Below are 22,872 nucleotides of genomic sequence, written 5' to 3' on the forward strand. Positions count from 1 at the left end.
TAGAGTTTCTGATGAGAAATCAGGTGTCAGCCTTATGGAAGCTCCTTTGTGGGTAACAGTTTTCTTTTCTCTTTCTGCCTTTAAGATCCTCTCTTTGTCTTTAATTTTTGGCATTTTAATTAGGATGTGTCTGGGCTTGGTTCTGTTTGGGTTCTTCTTGTTTGGGGTTCTCTGTGCCTCTTGAGCTTGTGTGACTTTTTCCTTTTCCAGGTTAGGGAAGTTTCCTACCATTATTTCTTCAAACACCTTCTCTATTCCTTTCTATTCTAATATTGTTATGTTTCACATTGTCCCTCAGCTTCCTTAAGCTGTCATCCTGTTTTTTAATTGTTTTTTTATTTTTGGTTCTCTGATTGAGTGATATTTTCAACTCTGTCTTCTAATTCACTGATCAATCCTCAGCTTCCCCTAATCTTCTGTGTATTCCTTCCAATGTGTTCTTTATTTGTGTTATGTCATTCTTTATCTCAGACTGTTCTTTTTTCATAGTTACTATACCTTTTTTCATACCGTTGAGCATTTTTAACATCATTACTCTAAACTGTTTCAGATAAATTTCTTATCTCTGCTTCATTTATCTCTTCTGGAGAATTCATTCGCTGGTTCTTTTATTTGGGGGTTGTTTCTTTGTTTCCTCATTTTGGTTGTTTGGGTTTGTGACTATGTTATAGGTAGATCCTCTGTACCTCTCAATCTCTAGTGCAAGACAGTCTTAAAGGCTGTTTCTGACTAATTGGATCAGGCAAAGACTCAAAGCCTCCATAGACCGCCCCTGTCTACAGACTTGAATTGCCCCCAGGCAATCGTCCTCAGGTGTGGCAAGAGTTTTTTCAACAGGGTGGGGCAGTTGTTTATGCCTGGAGGCTAATAGTTCATTTTAATTTCTTCAGTGGCCTCAGGGCAAGGTGTTTTCCAATAGAGTGTGTCCACTGTCTTCCCCTCAGGCAAGGCAGATGTCTATGTGGGAAAGATGTCCTCTGCTTTGTGAGGGAATGACTCATCCCAGGAAACTTGGGGTGTCTGCCTTCTGAGCTCTATCCCCAGTCCTGGATTCTGCTCTCACAGGTCCAGTTCACTTCACCCTCCCTCTGCTGGAGCACAAGGTGGGTGGCTCCACAGGGAATTTTTGTGCGTTGACCCCTTTAAGAGGGTTCCCAAACTTTCAGCTGCCACTCCCTGGCAGACAGCAACCCACTGCTTTTCACAGCTAGATGTTATGTGGGTACCCCCCTCAGTTTGGTGCTCTCTGCTGGGCAGCCCAGCTTGGGGATTAGATCCCTGAGTTCTCAGTGGCACCCCGCCCCTGCAGCTGAGATCTCTCTCCGGGACTTCAGTTGCCATCTGTGGGTGCCCAGCTAGCCCTTTTCTCGGTTCTGCCCCTTCTACCAGTCTCCACCTTCGGTCCTTGGGTATCAGGGTTCTCTCCTGCGAGTTTTCCATTGATTATTCAGTAAATCTTCCCGAATTTCAGTTGTAATTCAAGCTTGCTCCTGGGAGCATGTCTGTGCAGCATTCTCCTACTCTCTCTTTCTTCTTCTTCAATTAGACCTGCTTTCTGATGTAGCTAAACTTTTTTCCAGCCCAGTGAAGCACCCCAACTACTCTTTCAGGTAATTGTCAGCAACACAGCAGTAAATATCAACACAAAGCAGATTATTATTATAGGTCATACAGGAACAAAGGTAAAATATTAACTGCAGCAGTGTTTGACTGTATTCTGCGCAGTGAGAAAACCTGAAATCGTTTTCCAGTTCCACCATTTCTTCTTTGCAGTTGGGTCAAGTTTCTAAACTTCCTAAATCTCCGTTTTCTGGCTAATGAATAGAAAATAGGATTCTACCGAGTCTACTATCTACCTACTCCAGGACTTCTGTGAGGTTCAAATGAGATGAGGAACGGGAAAACGTTTCACATACATTTGGTTAAAGTGTGAAGTGAAACAGACTATCCTTAAACTTGACTTTCTTCACAGTACTTCCTAATTAGATTTTTTTCTTCTGTTTTTCCTGATTAGTTTCTTTAGTTACTCTTATTAGACTCTCAATGCTGGTAGTTGGCCTTACTTTGCATGGCTTCTGCCAATCCTTTACTACATGAAAATGGTTTCTTGACATAAAGTACCTCCTCCTTCCCGTTTATCATACTTGTGTGATTTTTCTCCTTCCTGCTTCCCTGTGTAAATAATAGCTAAAACTTATCTATAAATCTGTATTTCTAAGCCTTATTTTAAGTGCTTTTATATACATTAACTCAGTTCCTGCAGTAGCTCTTTGAGCATTCTTCACATTTCTGTTTTACAGATGAGAAAACGAAGGCACTGTGAAATTAACTTCCCAGGCATTCTGCCAGAGAAAAAATGCTCTTAACTATATCATTATGCTTTTCCATGGGCCTCACTTATCCTTTAGGTCCCAGCCAACTAGTAGTTAGTCCTCTAACTAACTACTTTGGCCCATTTTGACACCGGTCTTATAGCAGAAGAAATCCCTATTGATGTAGTTTAGGTCTTAGATTATATGTGATAACTGTAGTAAATTGACGTCATTTAGAATATATAATATATGTATAGCTGAAGAACGGGCAACATTAATTTTATGCCCTGTTTGTTAGGTCAAGGTCCCTTTGACCTTGACTGGAAAGCAAAAGAGGGAAGTACTGGTTTCCTGAAAGTGTGTTACTGGAAGAATGTCATAACTAAAGAACTAGAAATAAATGTTTTAGAGTAGGTGTTAATTCAGATCTTTGATGTTTATTCTCTTTATAGAGGTAAAAAGTATGGAGAGACAGCTAATGAGTGTGGAGAAGCTTTCTTTTTCTATGGGAAATCTCTTCTGGAGTTGGCAAGGTATGTCTTTGAAGTCACAATTTATAAGTAGAATGTTTTGTATCACCACAATGGTCTATTTAAAAACTTTAGTTTCTTTGTTTGCTAAGATTGTTTACTAGCTTGAGATTTCACATGAACTAAGTGAGACTAATTTTACTAAGAAATAGGAAATTAGGGAGAGCATGGAAGTTTTTTGAAAGGCACTTCATGCAAAGAGTAAAATTATACATAAGTTTTGACTTTGGGGTCAGAAAACACTAGCAAATGAATATGTCTAACAAATAAAACTTATAAGTAGTCTTAATTATTGTAAAGTTGTTGTGTGGTTTCCACCAGAAATTATTCACCAGGATAAAATACATTGAGGGCACATGAAACTAGCAAATTATCTATGATCTATTTAATATCAGTTCTAGTAAGTTTTCTAATTTTATAGAGCATTCTGGTGATTTTCATAATAATCTTGCCAGAATGGTTTTTTGTTTTTTTTTCCCCATTTAAGGAAATGTCAGTGGGTGTGAAGCTTGGGAAATATGACCCTATTATAAGGGAAATATATACTGATCTTGTTCTTTTATAAGAGTCACCAATACTTTTCAGTACCTGAAGGTTATACTTATTCCTTCACTGTTCTCCCAGCCTTAATTTATAGAAGTTTTATAGGAACACCTACTTTATATTCTCTGCATTTGCTTACTCTTCTGTTGCTTTTATAATATAGGATTACAATTTCTGTCGTAAATTGTTACATTCTAGTCATCATGCCTTTAGTACTTTTTCCTTTTCTCCTAGAATGGAGAATGGTGTTTTGGGAAATGCCCTGGAAGGTGTGCATGTGGAAGAGGAAGAAGGAGAAAAAACAGAAGAAGAATCGCTGGTAGAAAATAATGATAACATAGATGGTATGTGGAGTTGCATGTGGCATTCAAGAGATGCAACATATATTTCTTGTGCACAAGTGACGGAGATAGGCTCTTCCTATCCAGGATCATCTATAAGATGCCTAGGTGATAACCTGCATCGGGCGGAGACTTCAGTGGAAGTAGCTGATTACAAAAAGTGACTGGGTTTTTGTTTGTTTGTTTTTTAAGAGGATAACTTATTTTTTAAAAACTCTGTGCCACTCAGTTATTTTAATAGCAGTGCTTTCAGAGCCCTTTTACATTTTTTGTGTGTAAGAAATTCAAATGTTAATTTCTAAGCCGAGTTTGGCCAATCAGATGGAGGTCTATAATGTTTAGAGGAGAATGTAAAGCTTGGCATCTCCACTAATTGATTTTCAGAATGCTCAAGCTAATTTAGGGAGCTTGGGTTTCTTTCGCAATAAGTTGCACTGCTAGATGGGACTTTACCTTTGCTTTTCTTAAAGGGGCAGATAATTTGTAGGCCATCTGCTAAAACTTAAGCCAGGCTGTTTGAAGGGTTTAAAGGGAATGTGTTTTTAGTTTCCATTTATGCCTTTAACATTAAACTCGAAGACATGTTTATGCTTCATGTTCTTTAACCATGTAGAGGAAGCAAGGGAAGAGTTGAGAGAACAGGTTTATGACGCCATGGGAGAAAAAGAAGCAAAAAAACCAGAAGACAAGTCTTTGGTAAAGCCTGAAATTGATAAAGAACAGGAGACTGAAATGGAGAAGGGTGAAAGAGAAGATATGGATATAAGTGAGCCTGCAGAGTTACTACAGGAAAAAGTTGAATCAACTCCAGATCACTTAACTGAAACCACTGAAGAGGCAAAAGGAGTAGCAGTATCAGAAGGACTGATTGAAGCTGAGGTCATTGCTGGGAAGCCAGAAAACGAAGCACCTGATGTTGAGGAAGGAAAATCAGTTTCTGTAACTGATGTCCAAGAAGAGTACAGCGAAAAAGGGAGTCAGGAGAAACAGGAAGAAGTAATTGTGAACATAGAGGAGAAGCCAAAAGAAGCTTCAGAAGAGCAGCCTACTGTGACTCTAGAAAAGCAGGCCACTGCAGTGGAGGTAGAAGCAGAGCCTATAGATACAACAGTCGAGCCGGTGGATGTGGGTGGGGATGAGCCAAAGGAGCAGGTAGCTGCCTCTAAAAATGATCCAGGAAAAGCTGTTCCTGAGCAGTTGGTAGGGCAAGAAATGCCTCCTGCTGAAGAGTCACCAGAGTTGACAACAGAGGCTGCAAAAGATGGATCACAAGTCTCTGAGAATCCTGGGCAGGAGGTCAAAGTTCTCCCTAAGGATGGTACAGTCAGTGGACTGTCAGCTGCAGGAGATGAGACTCCTGAACCAGAGACTAATGCAGAAGGATTAACAGAAAGAAATGATGGCACAGGACTAGAAGAGGGCAGGGCAGAGTTGGTTCCTAACCAGGAGGAGACTAAGCTATCTCTAGAAGAGTCTGGGGCAGCTGGAGATGGGTTTGAGAACAAGGTAGCCCAGGGGGGTACTGAGAAATCCCCTGAAGACAAAGTTAAGATAACTTCTAATGAAGAAACACAAGAGAGAGAAGAACAGATGAAAGAGGGTGAAGGTAACCGGGATATGCAAGACCTGCAGTGGGTGGAGTACATTCTGGATTTGACTCACTAATCATGGGTAAAAGTCAGTCTTCCATTCAGGATTTTCCGTCTGCCTTTGGATTAGGAAAGGGCTAAATGAAAATGGGGGTAGTTTAAAAAGGTTGTGATAAGTTGAGCAAGTTAAATCAAAAGCAAGAATTCTTTAGCTGGCTTATAAACTAACGCTTTTACTAACTGCAAAATAGGCCTTCTTTGATTTCTGAGACTTGGCTAGCTATTAGTAACTTGTACCATACTAGCCAGTAAAGCTGGATGGGGGTGGGGTCAGTAGGGAAATAGTGGGCTAGGCTGGCAGAGAATGCTGAATGGATGTTCACTTGCATGCCCCTGAATTGTTTTACTTGCTGTTCACATGGTTCCTTTTTTCTGCTTTAGGAAGCAGGATTAGAGCAGTAGAATCCACTGAACCTGGTACACTTAAGCAGACATGCCATTTAAATTCAAGTTCACTCTTGAAGGCTATATTATCAGAGTGAAAGAATTCTGGTAACCCTCTTTAAGTCTTCAGAAGTATTTAAAGGCTATTCACATTAGTTAAATTAGACCCTTCCAAAAGATAACAAAAACTTTGGCCGCCTTGCTACTTTCTCCCCTCGTGCTTGCTTTGGTTGCCAATCTGAAATTTTTGTTACTTAAACATTATAAAGTGGGTGCTTTATATAGTATTATTTAGTCTACTTTTGATTCAACTTAACCAACATGTATAAGCCTCTAATTAGTAATTATATAATTGGCACATCTGAATTAAGTTGTACTATGATTTGAGGATTCTGCTGTCTATAAGGTTCATCTAACGTTGGTATTAATAACCACAAATGTATACCAATTAATCATATAATTGATAGACTAAGATTTTTAAGACCCATTATCAATATTTGTAGCTCATTCTGATAAACTTGTACCTATGTGCAGGTCCTTGCACTCCAGCCAGCACAGGCATGGTAATCAGAAGTGAATTTGGCTCTAAATGGTAGCACCATTGGACTGTTCATGGGCTTTTAGAAATTCGTTTAGGTAAAGCACAGAACTGAACTTCTCAATTTTTAAAAACTCCCATGTCTTGATCTTTAACGATAGTGAGCAAGAATAGTAAAAGCTCTGCTGGCTCTTACAGTTGGACTTTGAGTTATAAGCTACAGTAGAGATGTCATATTTCTCCACAGTTTGTTCAAAAACTATTCAGTTGGATCATCAGTAACATGTGTTGTTAGAGCTCTCCCATACATACATATCTCTTATTCTGTAATAATGCTATGTAATAAGTAGTATTACTCAAGTTGTAGTGATGAGGAAATTGAGGCTTAGGGTTACATTAATTGACTTAGGGTCAACCAGTAAGTCCTAGTACTGGAATCCAACCCTAGATCTAACTTGAATATATTGTTCTTCCTAAGCAGCCTCACTCTGAGGAAAGTAACTTTTATCTTCTCCCTTAACCACCTCTTATCAGAAATTTATGTGACAACACAATTGCAGAAATCTTGTGGTTTTCTCTTAAAACTCCATTTTTTACCACCTCTTAAGCTGTGCATATCCCTAATAAAGAATATTGGTCTGGTATTATTTCTAGTGTCATGCTAGATATGATTGGTAAGTTAATAAAATTTTAATATTGGAGGCATAAAGCTTGGCCACACTCAGTTGGACTATACTAGTCAATCTGTAGTGGTTATCCTGTGAGAAGTCTAGAATAGCTCGAAAATCATATTGCCTTTACTTTGCTTTTAGCTACAAGATCAGAAAAATGGTATAAAATAGTGTCTCCCCTTTTCTCAGAAAGATGATAGGCATACCACAGGATTCCATTTTTAGAGAATCTTGGAAAATATGTTAACAGCTCTCTGGACATCAGGGCATTTCTATTAATACCTGGGTATTGGTTACCAGGTTGGAAAGTGTCTTAAAGTAGTGGCTTTCTTATTAACCTAGCTTCCTCTCCATCATTCCATGAGGGTAGTACAGATTCCTTGAGAAAAACCTGTATTTTTCTCACTGTTGTAAGAATTGTAATTTAAAAATTTGATATAAAACTCCAAAAAATTAGGTATATTTTACCAAATTAGATGTCATCTTCTAACATTCTAGTATGAGTAGGAACAGATACCCGATCACTAAGAACAGATAGAATAACAAATATTTTGTCAATTTTTCCTACAAATTGAGAAGATAAAGTCTGTTAAGAGGCTACATAGATCCTTACAACCTGTCATTACATAATCTATTAGAAGACAGCATTGTCAAGTCAATAAAACCACTCATCTAGTTTAACATGAGGGAACTAAGTACACACTTGGAAATTTGGTATGGAAAAATATGCTATATGGTGATGGGTATTTGTATTTCAAAAGTACTAAATTAGCCCTGACCAGGTAGATCAGTTAGAGTATCATCCCAATATGCCGAGGTTGCAGGTTCAATTCCTGGTTAGGGAACATAAGAAGCAGCAAATGAATAGATAAATAAGTGAAACAACAAATCAGTCTTTCCCTTCCTCTCTCTAAAATCAATTCATTTCTATATTTACATTCTCACAGTAGGTGTTAGGAGACAATATTTGAGCTCTTTTACTGGTGTTAACAATATTAGTGAAAGATATAAGAGGTGGTAGCACATTATACACAATTTATGAATTGTTCCTTACCCTGAAAAGCCCATTTTAATCTCATGGCATTCTGAACTTTACATGCTGTGTAGAGCTAATTATTAATAGTCCTTATAGGTTATTGACTTGTGAGTGTATGTCAATAAGGTAAAATATGGTGTCATTATGGCTGCAGATTTTAACATGTTGCTGGAGTGAAATAACTGGTTATAGTACTTTTCACGCAAATTCTGTACATGCTAAAGCTGGCTGGAGTCTGTGACATGCTCACTGGTGAGAGTTGGTAAAGGCTATGCTTTTCTCTCCACAGCTCCATTGTGGAAAAGCTAGTCTGTTCAGGATTCTTGCTCTGAATGAAGTAGAGAATTTTAACTTTTAGTACTTTCTCAGCTTTTTCGTAGTATTATCGAAAAAGGAGCTTAAAGATGCCAGGAACACTGGCTAAAGATGCCTCCAAATTGCTTCTGGCTGAGTATATGGGAAGTTGTTGACATTGAACAAGAGACAGTAACTAAACTGTCTTCATCTGAATGATCTAAATCAGGGGTGGGAAACCTTTTCTCTTTTTTCCTGCCAAGGGCTATTATAACATCATTTGCTTAATATAATTCACTTAATATAAATTTATGTTGCTATGAAAAAAAGCTTATTTGTTGAGTTTCCAGTCCTGCCTGCAATTACCTTAGGAAGGCCAGACGAAGTGATTTCTGAGGCATTATACGGGCCCACAGGCCGGACCTTCCTCACCCCTGATCTAGATTAACTTTTAGAAGATAAACACTTAGCATTTGATTGTTAAAGGTCTGAATTATAGACACTACAAGATAAGACTTGAATTAGACTAATCCCTGGCCTTATTTATATCAGCCAGTTCAAATGTTGGTTGGTTTGCCTTAGGCCTGTCCTACCCCAGAATATAGGTTATTTCACAGATGCTTATTGGAATCTGACTAGTCAAAAGATACCTTAGTATTCTCAATACTGAGGAATTTTTGCTTGCAGAAACTGAGGGCTCAGAAGAAGAGGATAAAGAAAATGACAAGGCTGAAGAAACACCAAATGATTTAGTTCTTGAAAACAAGGTAATCATTTGCTCAATATATTTTGCTTCCTTATTTTAGGGCTGTAGTTTTATTAGTTAGTATATGTGTGACTATTCATGTCTAGACATCCATTTGATCTGATTGTTAAGACCCACTGTAGGTTTTAGGGAAAAGTCTGAATTTTGAATCCTATGTCAGGCTTTTTTTAAGCCATACTAAATTATCTATTTAGGTTTGTAATCTAAAGATGCCTGTCTTGTACTTCTGCCTAATACCAATGATTTGGATATACTTTAGTCACTTCAAGAAAATGAAGAGGAGGAGATTGGGAACCTAGAGCTTGCCTGGGATATGCTGGATTTAGCGAAGATCATTTTTAAAAGGTAAAACTCTTGGTGCTTCTAGGCCAGCGGTTCTCAACCTGTGGGTCGCGACCATCGGAAAACACATATAGCATATCAGATATTTACATTACGATTCATAAGAGTAGCAAAATTACAGTTATGAAGTAGTAATGAAAATAATTTTATGGTTGGGGGTCACCACAACATGAGGGACTGTATTAAAGGGTCGCGGCATTAGAAAGGTTGAGAACCACTGTTCTAGGCTCAGATTGGGAGGTTGGTGGTTGCAAATAGAACCTAGTTATGGTTGGACAAATGCTGTTAAGGTTTCTGACCATATTTCCTTGTTTTAGGCAAGAAACAAAAGAAGCTCAGCTTTATGCAGCACAGGCACATCTTAAACTTGGAGAAGTTAGTGTTGAATCTGGTAATACATCTTTCATTTTACTCTTCCCCTAATGTACTCCCACCCAGTCTTTTTCAAATTCCTTTATTTATTTTTTTAAATATATTTTATTGATTTTTTACAGAGAGGAAGGGAGAGGGATAGAGAGTTAGAAACATCGATGAGAGAGAAACATCGATCAGCTGCCTCCTGCACACCCCCCACTGGGAATGTGCCCGCAACCAAGGTACATGCCCTTGACTGGAATCGAACCTGGGACCCTTCAGTCCGCAGGCTGACACCCTATCCACTGAGCCAAATGGGTCAGGGCTCAAATTCCTTTAAATCAAGCTTGATTATAAATTATGGGCAGTTGGCTTTAAAAGGACAGTAAGTTTGGGTCCCTATAGTCCAGGGGTCCTCAAACTTTTAAAATGGGGCCAGTTCACTGTCCCTCAGACCGTTGGAGGGCCGACTATAGTTAAAAAAAAAACTATGAACAAGTTCCTATGCACACTGCACATATCTTATTTTGAAGTAAAAAAACAAAACGGGAACAAATACAATATTTGTATTTGCATGTGGCCCGCGGGCTGTAGTTTGAGGACCCCTGCTATAGTCCCTAAAAGTCACTCTAACTGAAAGTCTTAGTCATTTTGATGTTTTTATATAATCAAGGATCATGAAATGTAAATTGGGGAGCATTCCCCCAGAATAGTCTAAAATTTAGAAGTACTATAGTATTAAATGCTTGCTATTGTTTTTCTCTTCATTAGAGAATTATGTCCAAGCTGTGGAGGAATTCCAGGCTTGCCTAAACCTGCAAGAGCAGTACCTAGAAGCCCATGACCGTCTCCTTGCAGAGACCCACTACCAGTTGGGCTTGGCCTATGGGTACAACTCTCAGTATGATGAGGCAGTGGCACAGTTTGGCAAATCTATTGAAGTCATTGAGAAGAGAATGGGTGAGTGAGCATCAGCTGTTTTCACAATGATTTTGATGGATCCAGTTATTGACAAGGTATAAGTGAATCTTTTTGTGGTAATTTACTGACCACTTCAACCTTTGTAGCTGTACTTGATGAGCAGATGAAGGAGGCTGAAGGATCACGTACTGAATATGAGAAAGAAATTGAGGAGCTGAAGGAACTGCTACCTGAAATTAGAGAGAAGATAGAAGATGCAAAGGAGTCCCAGCATAGTGGGAATGTAGCTGAATTGGCTCTGAAAGCAACTCTGGTTGGTTTGGTTTCCTTTTCAAGTTTTGATAATAACATGTTCGATATTGTTGAAGGCATTGTGGTATTAGTGTTCTGTTGGCTAGGAATCTTAGGTATAACATGGTTTCCAGGGAGTTGGAAGTCAGAGAGAACGTGAGAACTCGTCTAGATATTCCTATCAGATAGTATAATGCTTAAGACAATACATTTCGGATTGCGTTTGACTCCTATCTTTGCTGTTTACTATATATGACCATGATCGTGTTTACTTTTCTTTGCCTTAGTTGTCTGATCTGTAAAATGGGGATGAAAATAGTACCTGTATGTTAAGACATTTCTAATGGTGTAAGACAAATAGTGTTTGTTTAATAACTATAAACGGTTGTGTCCATCTCTGAGAATTCCTCTGTATAGATTAGTGAGGTGTTTGAAGGTTTTTAACCCCAGATTGCCTGGTCTGCCTTTTGGTGCTAGGGTGTCAGGATGATAGGATATGGAGGGTTTGGTTTAATTTTTTTTTTAATATATTTTATTGATTTTTTACAGAGAGGAAGGGAGAGAGATAGAGAGAGTTAGAAACATCGATGAGAGAGAAACATCGATCAGCTGCCTCCTGCACATCCCCCACTGGGGTTGTGCCCGCCACCCAGGTACATGCCCTTGACCGGAATCGAACCCGGGACCCTTCGGTCCGCAGGCCAACGCTCTATCCACTGAGCCAAACCGGTTTCGGCTTTTTTTTCTTTTTTAATATATTTTTATTGATTTCAGAGAGGAAGGGAGAGGAAGAGAGAGATAGAAACATCAATGATGAGAAGGAATCATTGCTCAGCTGCCTCCTACACGTTGGACCCAGCACGCAACCCAGGCATGTGCCCTTGACTGGAATCGAACCCGGGACCCTTCGGTCCGCAGGCCAACGCTCTATCCACTGAGCCAAACCGGCAGGGCAGGTTTAATTTCTTTAGTTAGGCCTCACCCGAGGATATTTTTTTCCTCATTCATTTTTTTAAAATACATTTTTTATTGATTTCAGAGAGGAAGGGAGAGAAATAGAAACAGCAATGATGAGAGAGAATCTTTGATCTGCTGCCTGCTGCACACCCCACACTGGGGATCGAACTGTGACCTTCTGGTTCATAGTTCGACGCTCAATCACTGAGCCACACCAGCTGGGCTCCCCATTCATTTTTAGAGAGAGAGAAACATTGATGTGAGAGAGATACATTGATCTGTTGCCTCCTGCACACTCCCCTGCAACCCAGGTATATGCCCTTGGCTGGGAATCGAAACCCAGACTCTTGGGTCCATAGGCTGATACTCTAATCAGTGTGCCAAACTGGCCAAGGCTTGGTTTAATTTCAACACTCTGTCTGTATACCCCAGGTTGGGTCTGGCAGGTAACAGGCATAGGTAGAGAGGGTAGACAGTGTTGCTGCTATATGGGGCCACTATTATTTGAGGTCTTAATCAGTTGCTTTGATGGTGGGTACCTGTTGTAGGGCTGTGGGTGACCCGATGGCTTCTATCCTGGGACCCACTGCAGTTTGTCATCTTCACAGGTAGAGAGTGCTACTTCAGGTTTCACTCCTAGTGTAGGAGGCTCTTCAGTCTCCATGGTGAGTATTCAGGTTTTTTGTTTTGTCTCTTTAATATTAGACCTCATTCTTTGTCTCATGTGGCTAGCTATTCATTGCTAACAAAGGCTTCCTTTTTGTCAGATTGCCAGTAGAAAATCGACAGATGGTGCTTCCTCATCAAATTGTGTGACTGATATTTCCCACCTTGTCAGAAAGAAGGTAAATTTACATGTGATCATTTCTTTTCTTTTTTCCCAAATACACAAGGAATACCTTTCCTGGTGCAAAGATATTTGCAAAGGTGGTAAGGATTTGCAAGTAAAGATAGTTTTCATCCCTACCCAGGTAGCTCAGTTGGTTAGTGTCGTTCCACTGTGCCAGGGTTGCTAGTTCAATCCCTAGTCAGGGCACTTACAAGAATCAACCAAGGGATGAATAAATAAGTAAATACAAATAGATGTTTCTCTATTCCTCTCCCTCTCTCTCTTCCTCTCTCTAAATAAAGTCAATTTTTAAAAAGATACTTTTCCCTTGCATACCTCTTAAAGCAAAACTCACCTGGCCCAAGGACTCATCCGGAAAGCTATTGAGTAGGATTGGTCAGATTGGCTTCTGTTAGTAAGCTGGCAGGTTTTCTTTCAAGTCATTTAGTAGCAGACCTTCTGACGAACTCCTGTGAGTCTACCTTTTGCCTTTGGTTGCAATAGTTTTCTCTTGTGAGAGAGTCTAAATCCTGCTTTATTTCCTGACTCAAATTTAGTATATTAAACTTGTGATTTGGTTACTGTTCAGATCTACTACTCACACCCACCCCACCCTTCCATTAGAGAGGCTGAATTGGTATGTTGGGACAGGCCAATTTATTCTGCTTTGCCTCCTGTGGATTGAGAAAGACCGTAAGAGCTATGACTCCTGTTCAGGCTCTTTGCATACGACAGGGAGAGGGGTGTTAAAGAAGTGTCATTTTAAAAACATTAAACACGTTTGTTGAAGACTTTACAATTATATCTTTAGCGGAAACCGGAGGAAGAGAGTCCCCGGAAAGATGATGCAAAGAAAGCCAAACAAGAGCCGGAGGTGAATGGAGGCAGTGGGGATGCAGTCTCCAGTGGAAATGAAGTTTCTGAAAACATGGAGGAGGAGGTGGGCAGTTAAAGCAGGGCTTGGACTCTTGCCTCATTTCCCCTTGTTCTCAGGGCCTGGGGAAACCAGTCCTCCCAAGTGCATGTTCCCCACCTTGAGCCTGTTTGGATTGCTTGAGTGTAACCTTCATAAAAACAATGAGGTTATTCAGGAAACAGTTTGGTATGGACTATAGGACATCTCACTGGCCAATGGAACCTATATACACACCACGAGTCCTGCTCTGTGAATGTATGAGAAGGCTTAATTGTCAAGACCTTGGGTCACTTCTGCTTGCTTCTTTCCATGTAATGTATGAACATTGGCTCTGTCAGCCCTATTACAGAGTGTTTAAGAAATTGGATTTATACTTTGGTCATTGCCCTTTTAGTACGGGAGTAAGGTAGAGTTTAGGGGACTTGTTTTGACTGAGGCCTACTCAGTTGTATAAGATGTAATGGCTTGAACAAGGGTGACTTATGCCCAGGCTCCCTGTTTATCTTCCAGGCTGAGAATCAGGCTGACAGCCGGGCAGCAATGGAGGGGACAGTGGAGGCTGCAGCTACAGTTGAAAGCACTGCATGTTAAGAGGGAACAGAGCCTTCCTCCCAAGGGAAAGTGTTTTTGTATATAATGTATTTTTTCACTTTTGGGGGATTTTGTATAACTTCAATAAAGATTGTATGCAAAGGTTGAGGCTTTGATGGCTTTTTTCTTACATACTTACTGAATCTGTGCCTTGAAGCACATTGGTTTTATATAGTGACTAAAAGTACTTTTCCCCCCCTTTCTGTTGAATGTTCTAATCCAAATTTCTATTTAATGTAGATGTGATCAAATCAAGTGTGGCTGCTGGCCAATGGTGCTATATTTTTTCCATTTTAAATACTTGATAGAACGCAGCTGTCTTGCAAACTTTTGGTGGTGCTGTCCCTGAATGGGGGCTACAAAAACAAGACTTGGTGACAATCTTACTCTTTGGTGCTTATACTGTGTGATGGGCTCTGTGAGCTGATAGCAGCCCCTAAGCCAGGCCTTGGGTGGTACCTGTCTTTAATTATTCCCCTACTCCAACTAGGGCCATGATCCTGTCCTGGGAAAAAAACTTTGAGGGAAATTTGGGGGCATGGCTCTTGAAAAAAACTGGTATGCTGCTTGTAGAGAATTAAGCTTTCTGGACTGAAAGTGGCTAAGGGACTGACCATGATGGACACTTTGGGTGTGGTTGGAAGAATCTGGGGAGGCTGGCTGGTTGAGATATGTTATTTTCTGTACAGAAAGGTTGAACTATATCAACACTTGGAATTGTTACCCATCTGCAGTTTTGACTTCTCAAATAAACACTCCTGGAAAAAAACAAAACACTCCTGGTCTGGACTTGTGTTTAAAGATTTTAGAGTGGGATCCTGGGCTTTCTGGAGCATTTCTGTGTGGAATTATAGTTGAAAGGCAGTAACTCTACTAGGGGATCTAGTACCAAAATCCCATTTAGGTCCTCAGCGATGTCCAAGGCACAGTGCTAGTGTGAGACTGGCAGAGCTGCATTTGACTCTGACCCTGACTCTTAGTTTAAAAACCTGCTTTGCATTGGGCACTATTTATCTCCAGATTATAATAAAGAGCTAATATGCAAATGGTCGTTGTGCCCGTGGGGACTTGACTCTGGGTCCCACAGTGCACCCCAGATTCTGACAGGAAGGAGATTTTCATATACATTTTACTAATTTTCTTTCATCTTAGACACTTCCATTATAGAGAAAGGGCAAATAGCAATATTAAAATACTTCCTCTAATCCCTTTTAATGTGCACAAATTTTGTGCACTGGGCCACTAGTATATGGCTACAAGATCTTCCTGTTGAGAACCTGCAAGGCTTCCTGGGGGATGTCCTGAGAAAACTTGGATTTGAATGAAGTGTGCCAATAAAACTGATTTTTAGCAAAAACAAAAGCTTTGATTAAAGAGTGCTCCTTTAGTCACCTTTCAAAGAACTTCCTATATACCAGGTGATACTGCAAATACCTGACAATATTTAATCCTCTCATCATTCTGTTTTACAAAGGGAAAACAGGTAAAGAAAGGCCAAATAGTTTTAGCCTTAAGGTGGTAAAGCTATGGTTGGAGCTCACATTTTGTGCGCATCTGCTTTTTGCTTCTAGACCCTCCGTCAGAACAGTAGTAAAGCTGTAGGTCTGGGAATAGGCCTCAATTAGGACCTAGTCCTGTACATGGTGAGCTATTCATACCCACATTCTGGACTCAGAAAGCCAATGGGGATGGGTCAAAGCTGGTGGGGCCCAAACCTTCATCTCTACCCTTGACTCTGCTGTCAAGGGGCTCTTCTGCAGGAGGAGGGGGGTCAACAAAGCCAGCTGTTGGTGCAAGGGAGTTGGCTTCCAGTGAAGCTGAGCTGGGCACCTGTAGAAGAGAAGACAGATGTTTAGCAGGTTTATGTAGAGGTTAGGACAGCCGTGGGCACCGTTTGAAATGAATAAAACTCAAAAAAAAGACCGTACCCTTTTATGTAATGATGTTTACTTTGAATTTATATTAGTTCACACAAACACTCCATCCATGCTTTTGTTCCGGCCCTCTGGTCCAGTTTAAGAACCCATTGTGGCCCTCGAGTCAAAAAGTTTGCCCACCCCTGGGTTAGGAGCACAGGTTCTGGAGTTGGACTGGACTACCTTAGAGTCTCAACTGAACCAAGTTAACCCCACTGTGCTCCGATTTCCTTATCTGTTTACATACTACTTACCTGTTGGATGTGTGAGGGTCACAAGCCACAGGAAGCATTTGGCACATAGTGGTCAACAAAGGCTGGCTGTTACCACACCAACCATACCCATGGTGTCCCTAGCTCTAGTTGAGCCCTCACCAGAGGTGGATACTGGTACTCGTGGGCACTGGCTGGATTGATCTCTGCCAGTGTTTGTACATCTGCATCTCTTGCATTCACCAGCCGCAGAAAGAGCTCAGCCTGACCTACCTGGGGAGAGGTGAAATGATACTGTATCCATACCTTTGAGGTGACCCACTCTCCATTTTCCACACTCACCTGGGGAATTCCATTCAGCTGCCCAAGGCTAAGGCTGGGATCCCGAGGAAGGACCCGAAGTGGGAGACGCCAACGGCCACTAAGTACCCTCTGATCCCGGTCAAAGAGCACCAGTGAGGCCCAGGCCTTTGGTTGTGGTGCCCTAGCCCCTGCCAGCTCCTGCCAGGCTTGTAACTCACAGAGCAGGGATAGTGATGGTGAGGGTGGGAGTCTAAAACAATGAAATTAAAAAGAGGTGTCAGAAGCCAGAACTGGTTCTACTCCCTTCCTAGAACTTGGCCTTCAGAGCCAGTAGCCCTGTATACAAATGAGAAAACTTGTGGCAAGGGACACCAGTCATCATTTCCACCTACTGACCTGGGTACAGGCTGCCTGCTGGCAAGGATGGCACAGTTGCCCATGGGCCCAGGAGCTAGAGGAGGGGGCAAACAAAGGGCTGGGGGCAAAGCTGTGGTCCCTCCTATATCCCGTCCATCTCGGGCCAAGACAGTCATTAGTTGCACCCAAGTCCAAGAAGCCTCAAGGCCCCGCAGGAAGTCATAGAAGATGACCAGGCCAGCCCTGGGAACACAGATCTCAGTGAGCCTCCACACACACTCCTCTCACCACCCCTCCACCCCCCTAGCCGTTCCCCAACACTAGCTGGACCGTCACCAGCAGTGCTGACCAAGTCACAGAGGATGCCAAAGGAGGGAGCAGGCCTCACCCAGGGTCGTAGGGAGCAGGGCCCAGAACATTAGCTGGGGGCAGGACAAAGTATGGATCCAGGCCCAGGTTCCTGCTCATGGCTCCAGGAAGCTGTGGCTGTGGGGAAGAGTTGAGTACTCTAGAAAGCTTCCTGGGTACTTACGCTTCCCCACTACCCAGAGCAGAGCTGCCCCCACCCAACCCCTGGGTCCTCACAGTCTTTTCTGTGCCACCCAAGAATAGGATGCCTGTGGAGTGTGGAAGTGGTGGCAGCGGGGGAGCCACCGGTGGTGGGAGGCATGGGGGATCTTCCTTTCTCAGGCGCAGGCTGGGATTGGCCACAAATTGTGGCTCTCGGGACCCTAGATGCAGAAGAAGAGTAGGGAGCTCCTGAGCAGGAAGCAACAAGAAACTGGACTGAGACACCCCTGCCTGAGAACCAACACCCTCCCCCCTCTTCCCTCCCCCCACACACACCTGGAGATGCACATGGACACAGACAGATGGGGCACAAACACACTTTCATTCCCCATGCATAGCCTAACACCTTCCTCTAAGCCTGGGGTGGGACTGGGATGCTCACTGACCCCAGGGTGCTCGGCCTGCACCCCTCTGCATCTGCAAAGCCAGAATTTCTGCCTCCAGACGCTGGTTTTCAGTCTCCACTGCTAGAAGTTTCCCAGATGTGGAACCTGCCCGCCTTCCTGTGATGAACAAGTCTGACCTGTCACTTTTGACCGCTGGTGACCATCTTAATCCAGTTCTGAGCAGCTCTCAGCCCTTAGGACTCCCCGGAGAGGGTGGACTTCTTGGCTAACATCCTAGTCACTGCCTCAAAGGCCACCCAGGTTTTCTATCTCAGAGCTTTTGCTTAGGTGGTTCCCATGCCAAATATTCCCTCCCTCACCGCCCTTTTCTCCTTCCAAGACTAAGACCACCGCTTCCGTGAGACCCTCCTGGCTGGCCCGTCCTGTTCACCCCTGTGGGTACGTGACCGTCGAAGCTCCAGAGCATATGTCTCCACTTGCAGCTGCCATATCTGGCCCAGAACGCCGGGGTCCCGACCCCCACCTCGAATGTAGGCCTCACGCAGGGCCCTAGTGAGAAGGGGATGAGAAGGCAACAACATCTTTACAAGACTGCTCAGTGCTTTGCCCAGTGCCCGTCCCCGGGCCCAGACCTCACCCAATCTCAGCAGCCAGAGTCCCTGGGTTGGACGGTAGCACCGGCCAACAGAGTTCTGCCCCTTGCAAGGAGTTCTGCTCAGTCCTGGAGTTGGGGGCGACCCACGGAGAGACGTTGTTATTGATCCTCACCTGCGGCCGATCGCCCCATCCCGAATTCACACGGGCTTTCTTCCCCCTGCTTCCGAACCTACGTTTTGTCCGCGTTGTCCCCCCCTTCCCCCCACGCCCCCTCCGGCTCCCCAGACCAGGGCCTGCTAGCTGACCCATGCGGCGCTCAGGGCTCCTGCGCGCCGATCTCACCGGGGCTCAGACTGTAGCTGCTGAACGCGCGTTCCTAGCACCTCCAGAGCTCCCCTGGTCCGCCCGGCCTCCGCCCGGAGTTCTACAAGCTCCCGCTCCAGGCCTAATAGGCGTGATATACCGCCCCGGTTGCGGGCCAAACCTTGGAGGCGCCGGTTCAGTTCTAAGGGACCGAGTGAGAATGGGTTCAAGCAACCTCAGACCAAGGGGCGAGTACTTTGTCCCCCTCCCTGCAATCCCTTTCGCCTCACCTTCGCCGCGCAGCTCCAGGGCCAGGCTCTGTGCCTCTGTCTCTGCCGCGCGTATTGTGTGAGTCCGTTGCAGGGCCCGCAGCCGCTCGCTGGGGCTCCCAGCAGCCTCGGAGTTGGGGCCCTGGGTGGGAGCCTTTGGACGCCCCCAGGGCTCCACGGACTGCCTGGGAATTGCTGTTATCCAGGGTTGCATTTCCTCCAAGTACAGCCGCAGACCCTGCACCTAGAGATAACAGTAACCCGCGACCCCCATGTAGGGGTAATCTGACCCTTGATCTTTTGGGTAGGATGCTCAGTTTTGAGCCCGTGGGTAGTGCCCAGTGTACCTCTTCTGTTAGCTTCCTTAAAGCTGATTTGCTGGCTTCCTGCTCTGGGAAGCCCTGGTGTTCTTGTGACGCCGCAACCTGGATACAGCATGTGGGATGAGGAATCCTGAGGGTCAGGGTGGCTTCAATACCCAGCCATGGCCATGGAGGAGGCCCTTACCATGGGACCTTGTGGTTCCGAGGCTTTTGAGGGCTGTGCTCCAAGTGTCACCTCCCGTGTCAAACGGCCAATGCAGAAGCGCTGAGTGTGAGTGGCCAACAGGGCCCAGGAGCGGAAAACCATGTCACAGGATCCACAGGGCAGGAGCCCTGGCTCCCCAGAGTGGGAGGCCATGGGATGGAACCCCTTCCCTGATACCAAGCCAAGACCTGCAGAGGACAGGACAGAGAGCAGGGGAAAGGGAGAAGAGGATGAAACAGAAAGTCAGAGCAGAGAGGAAAGGCCAGGTTTATTGAGTCCACAGTATCAAGTTTGTTTGGGGAGGAGCCTTAGCTCCCTGGGCAGCAAGGACAGGCCTGGGCAGGTCTGGAGTATGGGTGGGAAGGCTTGGTCATCTTTGGGAGGAGGCCCTGGCTTGAAAAAATGTCACAAAGTCTGCTCCACCTCATTGCATGAGATGAGACGGGCAAGTGTCTAATACTATACCTTGGTTTTTCTGCCTGTATTAATAAAACAAAGGGGAATGAACATCTGCCTCCTGGACTCACTGAGCCCTTTTATAAAAAATAAGTTTTTTCATTGATTTCAGAGAGAGGGAGAGAGATAAAAATATCAATGATGAGAATCATTGATTGGCTGCCTCCTGCCCACCCCCCAACTGGAGATCCTGTCCAGCCCACCACTGGGGATCAAGCCCATAACCGGGGCATGTACACTTGACTGGAATCAAACCGGGGACCCTTTAGTCTGCAGCGGACACTATCCACTGAGCCAAAGTGGCTAGGGCTTGCTGAGACCTTTTAACACACTCCATCATTGGTTAATCTAATGGCCTCTGGCAGGGAAGTGTTATCTTATTCATTTTTGTTTGCTTAAGTGGATGTAACTAAAGTTAGCGTCATTCTCCATTCTTGAAACACCAGAGAGTAGGTAGTCTGCTTTTATGAGCATTCTGCCAGGAACCCATGTCTTTTTTTCTTCTGCCAAAAGCTTTGTTTCCATTTGGTTCAGGGCATTGGAGAGGGCACCATGGTGGTTAGAAGGCTGCCTAGTGGCTGCAGGGAGAGGCTCAGGCAGAGAAGCCTGACACCAGGGGACACAGAAGGGCCCTCAGAGGTCTCTGGTCTCCAAAGGCTCTTAGTTATGTTTGAGGGTGAACCTTTTAAACAGATACTTGTCCAGCCCAGCTGGCCTGTGTTAGTCAGGTGGTCAACTATCTCCTTGATGAATTTCACCTCATCTAGGAAGTGGTTTTCCAGGAAGTTAAGAAATAGTCTTGCCTGGCCAGCATGGCTCAATGAATTGAATGTCCTCCAATGCAACAAGAGGTCTCTGGTTCGATTCCCGGTCAGGGCACATGCCTGGGTTGCAGGATTAATCACCGTTGGGGGTGTGCAGGAGGCAGCTGATCAGTGTTTTTCTATCATCAATATTTCTATCTTCTCTTCCTCTCCCTCTCAAAAAAACAATAAAGACACATAAAAAAAAGAAAGGAGTCTTTAATGGCTGAACCTAGGGTATGCAGATGCAAAAGAGCCAGGCTCAAGTTCTTCATGACAATGGTGGCATTTATGGCATCCTGAGCTTTACCCTACTCATCTTGGATAGACTTTTGTATGTCCTGGAAGAAGGTGCAGCTGCTTCGCTTATTCTGCCTTTTTTGTTAATCCTTACTTGAGTATATTTTTCTATTGATTTAAAAATTTTTAAAAATTAATTTCAGAGAGGAAGGGAGAGAGAATCATTGATCGGCTGACTCCTGCACACCCCACACTGGGGATTGAGCCTGCAACACGGGCATGTGCCCTAACAGGGAATTGAATCGTGACCTCTTGGTTCATAGGTCTGCATTCAACCACTGAGCCACGCTGGTTTGGCTCTGATTTTTTAAAAAAAAAACACATATTTTATTGATTTTTATACAGAGAGGAAGGGAGAGGGATAGAGAGTTAGAAACATCGATGAGAGAGAAACACCGATCAGCTGCCTCCTGTACACCCACTACTGGGGATGTGCCCGTAACCAAGGTACATGCCCTTGACCGGAATCGAACCTGGGACCCTTCAGTCTGCAGGCCGATGCTCTATCCACTGAGCCAAACCGGTCAGGGCTCTACTAATTTTTTTAAAGAGTGGAAGGGAGGAGGAGAGACAGAGAGAGAAACATCAATGAGATATATTGAGATAATTTTAAAAATCTAGCTTTTTTCATAGCAACATAAATTTATATTAAATGGCCCTTGGCAGAAAAAAGTTTCCCCACTGCTACTGCATAGCATGTCCAAAATATGAGATTTAATCAAGCACAAGAGAATATTCAAGAGATGTAGTATGCATGAGATATATGAGGCTGCTGCCCACATAACACAGCACAGTGCTTCAGAGCAAACTTGTAAGAGCACACTCTAAAATAATAAAAAGTATAGTAAATACATAAACCATTAAGTCTTTATTATCAAGCATTATGTACGGTACTAGAGGCCCCGTGCATGAAATTCATACACTCGGGGGCCGGGGGTTCCTCAGCCCTCTCGCAGTCCAGGAGCCCTTGGGGGATGTCTGACTGCCAGCTTAGGCCTACTGTGCTTGCCAGCGGTGAGCCTGGCTTCTGGCTCCTGCATTGAGTGTCTGCCCCCTGGTGGTCAGTGTGTGTCACAGTGACTGGTCACTCTGCTGTTTGGTCAATTTGCATATTAGCCTTTTATTATATAGGAAAAACGTATGTACTGTACTTTTATACAACTGGCAGGATGGGTTTGTTTACACCAGCATCACCACAAACTTGTAAGTAATGCATTGTGCTTATGATGGCTATGTCACTAGGTGACAGGGTTTTTTTTTTTAGCTCTATTATCATTTTACTAGTGGCCCGGTGCACAGACTTGTGCACAATGAAAGGAAATTATAATAAATATTTTAATATCACTATTCACTCTTTCTCTGTAATAGAAGTGTCAACCAAATTCATGATTGACAATGACAGATCAAAATACGTGTGCAATTGGCACCAGTGAGAGCTTTATATGTATCGCGAATGCGTGGGTCAACTTAGCCTTTTATAGATATAAAGTTGCTTAATTAGAACTACTTTCTGATGTTGCTAAACTTTTTCCAGCCCAGTGAAGCACCCCAACTTCTCTTTTAGGTAATTGTCAGCAACACAGCAGTAAATATCAACACAAAGCAGATTATTATTGTAGATCATGCAGGGAGAACAAAGGGTAAAA

At 43.4% G+C, this 22,872-nt stretch overlaps 2 protein-coding genes across 4 annotated transcripts in view; one reads left to right on the forward strand and one right to left on the reverse strand.

Moving 5' to 3' along the window:
* NASP (nuclear autoantigenic sperm protein (histone-binding)) overlaps positions 1-15,034 on the forward strand; it is a 29,760-nt gene extending 14,726 nt beyond the window's left edge. The window contains exons 4-15 of one of the 3 annotated variants that reach the window (XM_014529224.1): positions 2,765-2,845; positions 3,620-3,729; positions 4,340-5,332; positions 8,986-9,065; positions 9,324-9,409; positions 9,724-9,797; positions 10,532-10,720; positions 10,828-10,994; positions 12,538-12,594; positions 12,697-12,774; positions 13,570-13,698; positions 14,185-15,034. In XM_014529224.1, the coding sequence (XP_014384710.1) occupies positions 2,765-2,845; positions 3,620-3,729; positions 4,340-5,332; positions 8,986-9,065; positions 9,324-9,409; positions 9,724-9,797; positions 10,532-10,720; positions 10,828-10,994; positions 12,538-12,594; positions 12,697-12,774; positions 13,570-13,698; positions 14,185-14,265 (2,125 nt within the window). In that variant the 3' untranslated portion in view covers positions 14,266-15,034. The remainder of the gene's footprint in view (positions 1-2,764; positions 2,846-3,619; positions 3,730-4,339; positions 5,333-8,985; positions 9,066-9,323; positions 9,410-9,723; positions 9,798-10,531; positions 10,721-10,827; positions 10,995-12,537; positions 12,595-12,696; positions 12,775-13,569; positions 13,699-14,184) is intronic. The other 2 variants (XM_014529225.1, XM_005881272.2) reach the window with 2 other exon arrangements.
* On the reverse strand, positions 11,683-19,917 carry CCDC17 (coiled-coil domain containing 17). Its single transcript, XM_014529226.1, has 14 exons — positions 19,647-19,917; positions 19,487-19,564; positions 19,161-19,383; positions 18,910-19,072; positions 18,608-18,691; positions 18,401-18,519; positions 18,010-18,126; positions 17,639-17,784; positions 17,442-17,539; positions 17,093-17,296; positions 16,736-16,946; positions 16,556-16,666; positions 15,462-16,095; positions 11,683-11,708 (listed from the first exon to the last, which is right to left on the reverse strand). The coding sequence occupies exons 1-13, from the start codon at positions 19,818-19,820 to the stop codon at positions 15,937-15,939; spliced, it is 1,887 nt and encodes a 628-aa protein (XP_014384712.1). The 5' UTR covers positions 19,821-19,917; the 3' UTR covers positions 11,683-11,708; positions 15,462-15,936.
* Between the last annotated feature and the right edge of the window lie 2,955 nt (positions 19,918-22,872).

The sequence above is a fragment of the Myotis brandtii genome, unplaced genomic scaffold (genome assembly GCF_000412655.1).
Source record: "Myotis brandtii unplaced genomic scaffold, ASM41265v1 scaffold674, whole genome shotgun sequence".
In the NCBI taxonomy this organism is placed as follows: Eukaryota; Metazoa; Chordata; class Mammalia; order Chiroptera; family Vespertilionidae; genus Myotis; species Myotis brandtii.

Bases quoted from the DNA above. Each gene is read 5' to 3' on its own strand.
- CCDC17 (XM_014529226.1), bottom strand. From the start codon at position 19,820: ATGGCCTCCCACTCTGGGGAGCCAGGGCTCCTGCCCTGTGGATCCTGT. The intron at 19,384-19,486 runs GTACACTGGGCA...TGTTATCTCTAG, and splicing joins TAAGGAAGCTAACAGAAGAG to GTGCAGGGTCTGCGGCTGTA. The intron at 17,297-17,441 runs GTGAGGCCTGCT...CTGTGTTCCCAG, and splicing joins CCTGCTCCCTACGACCCTGG to GGCTGGCCTGGTCATCTTCT.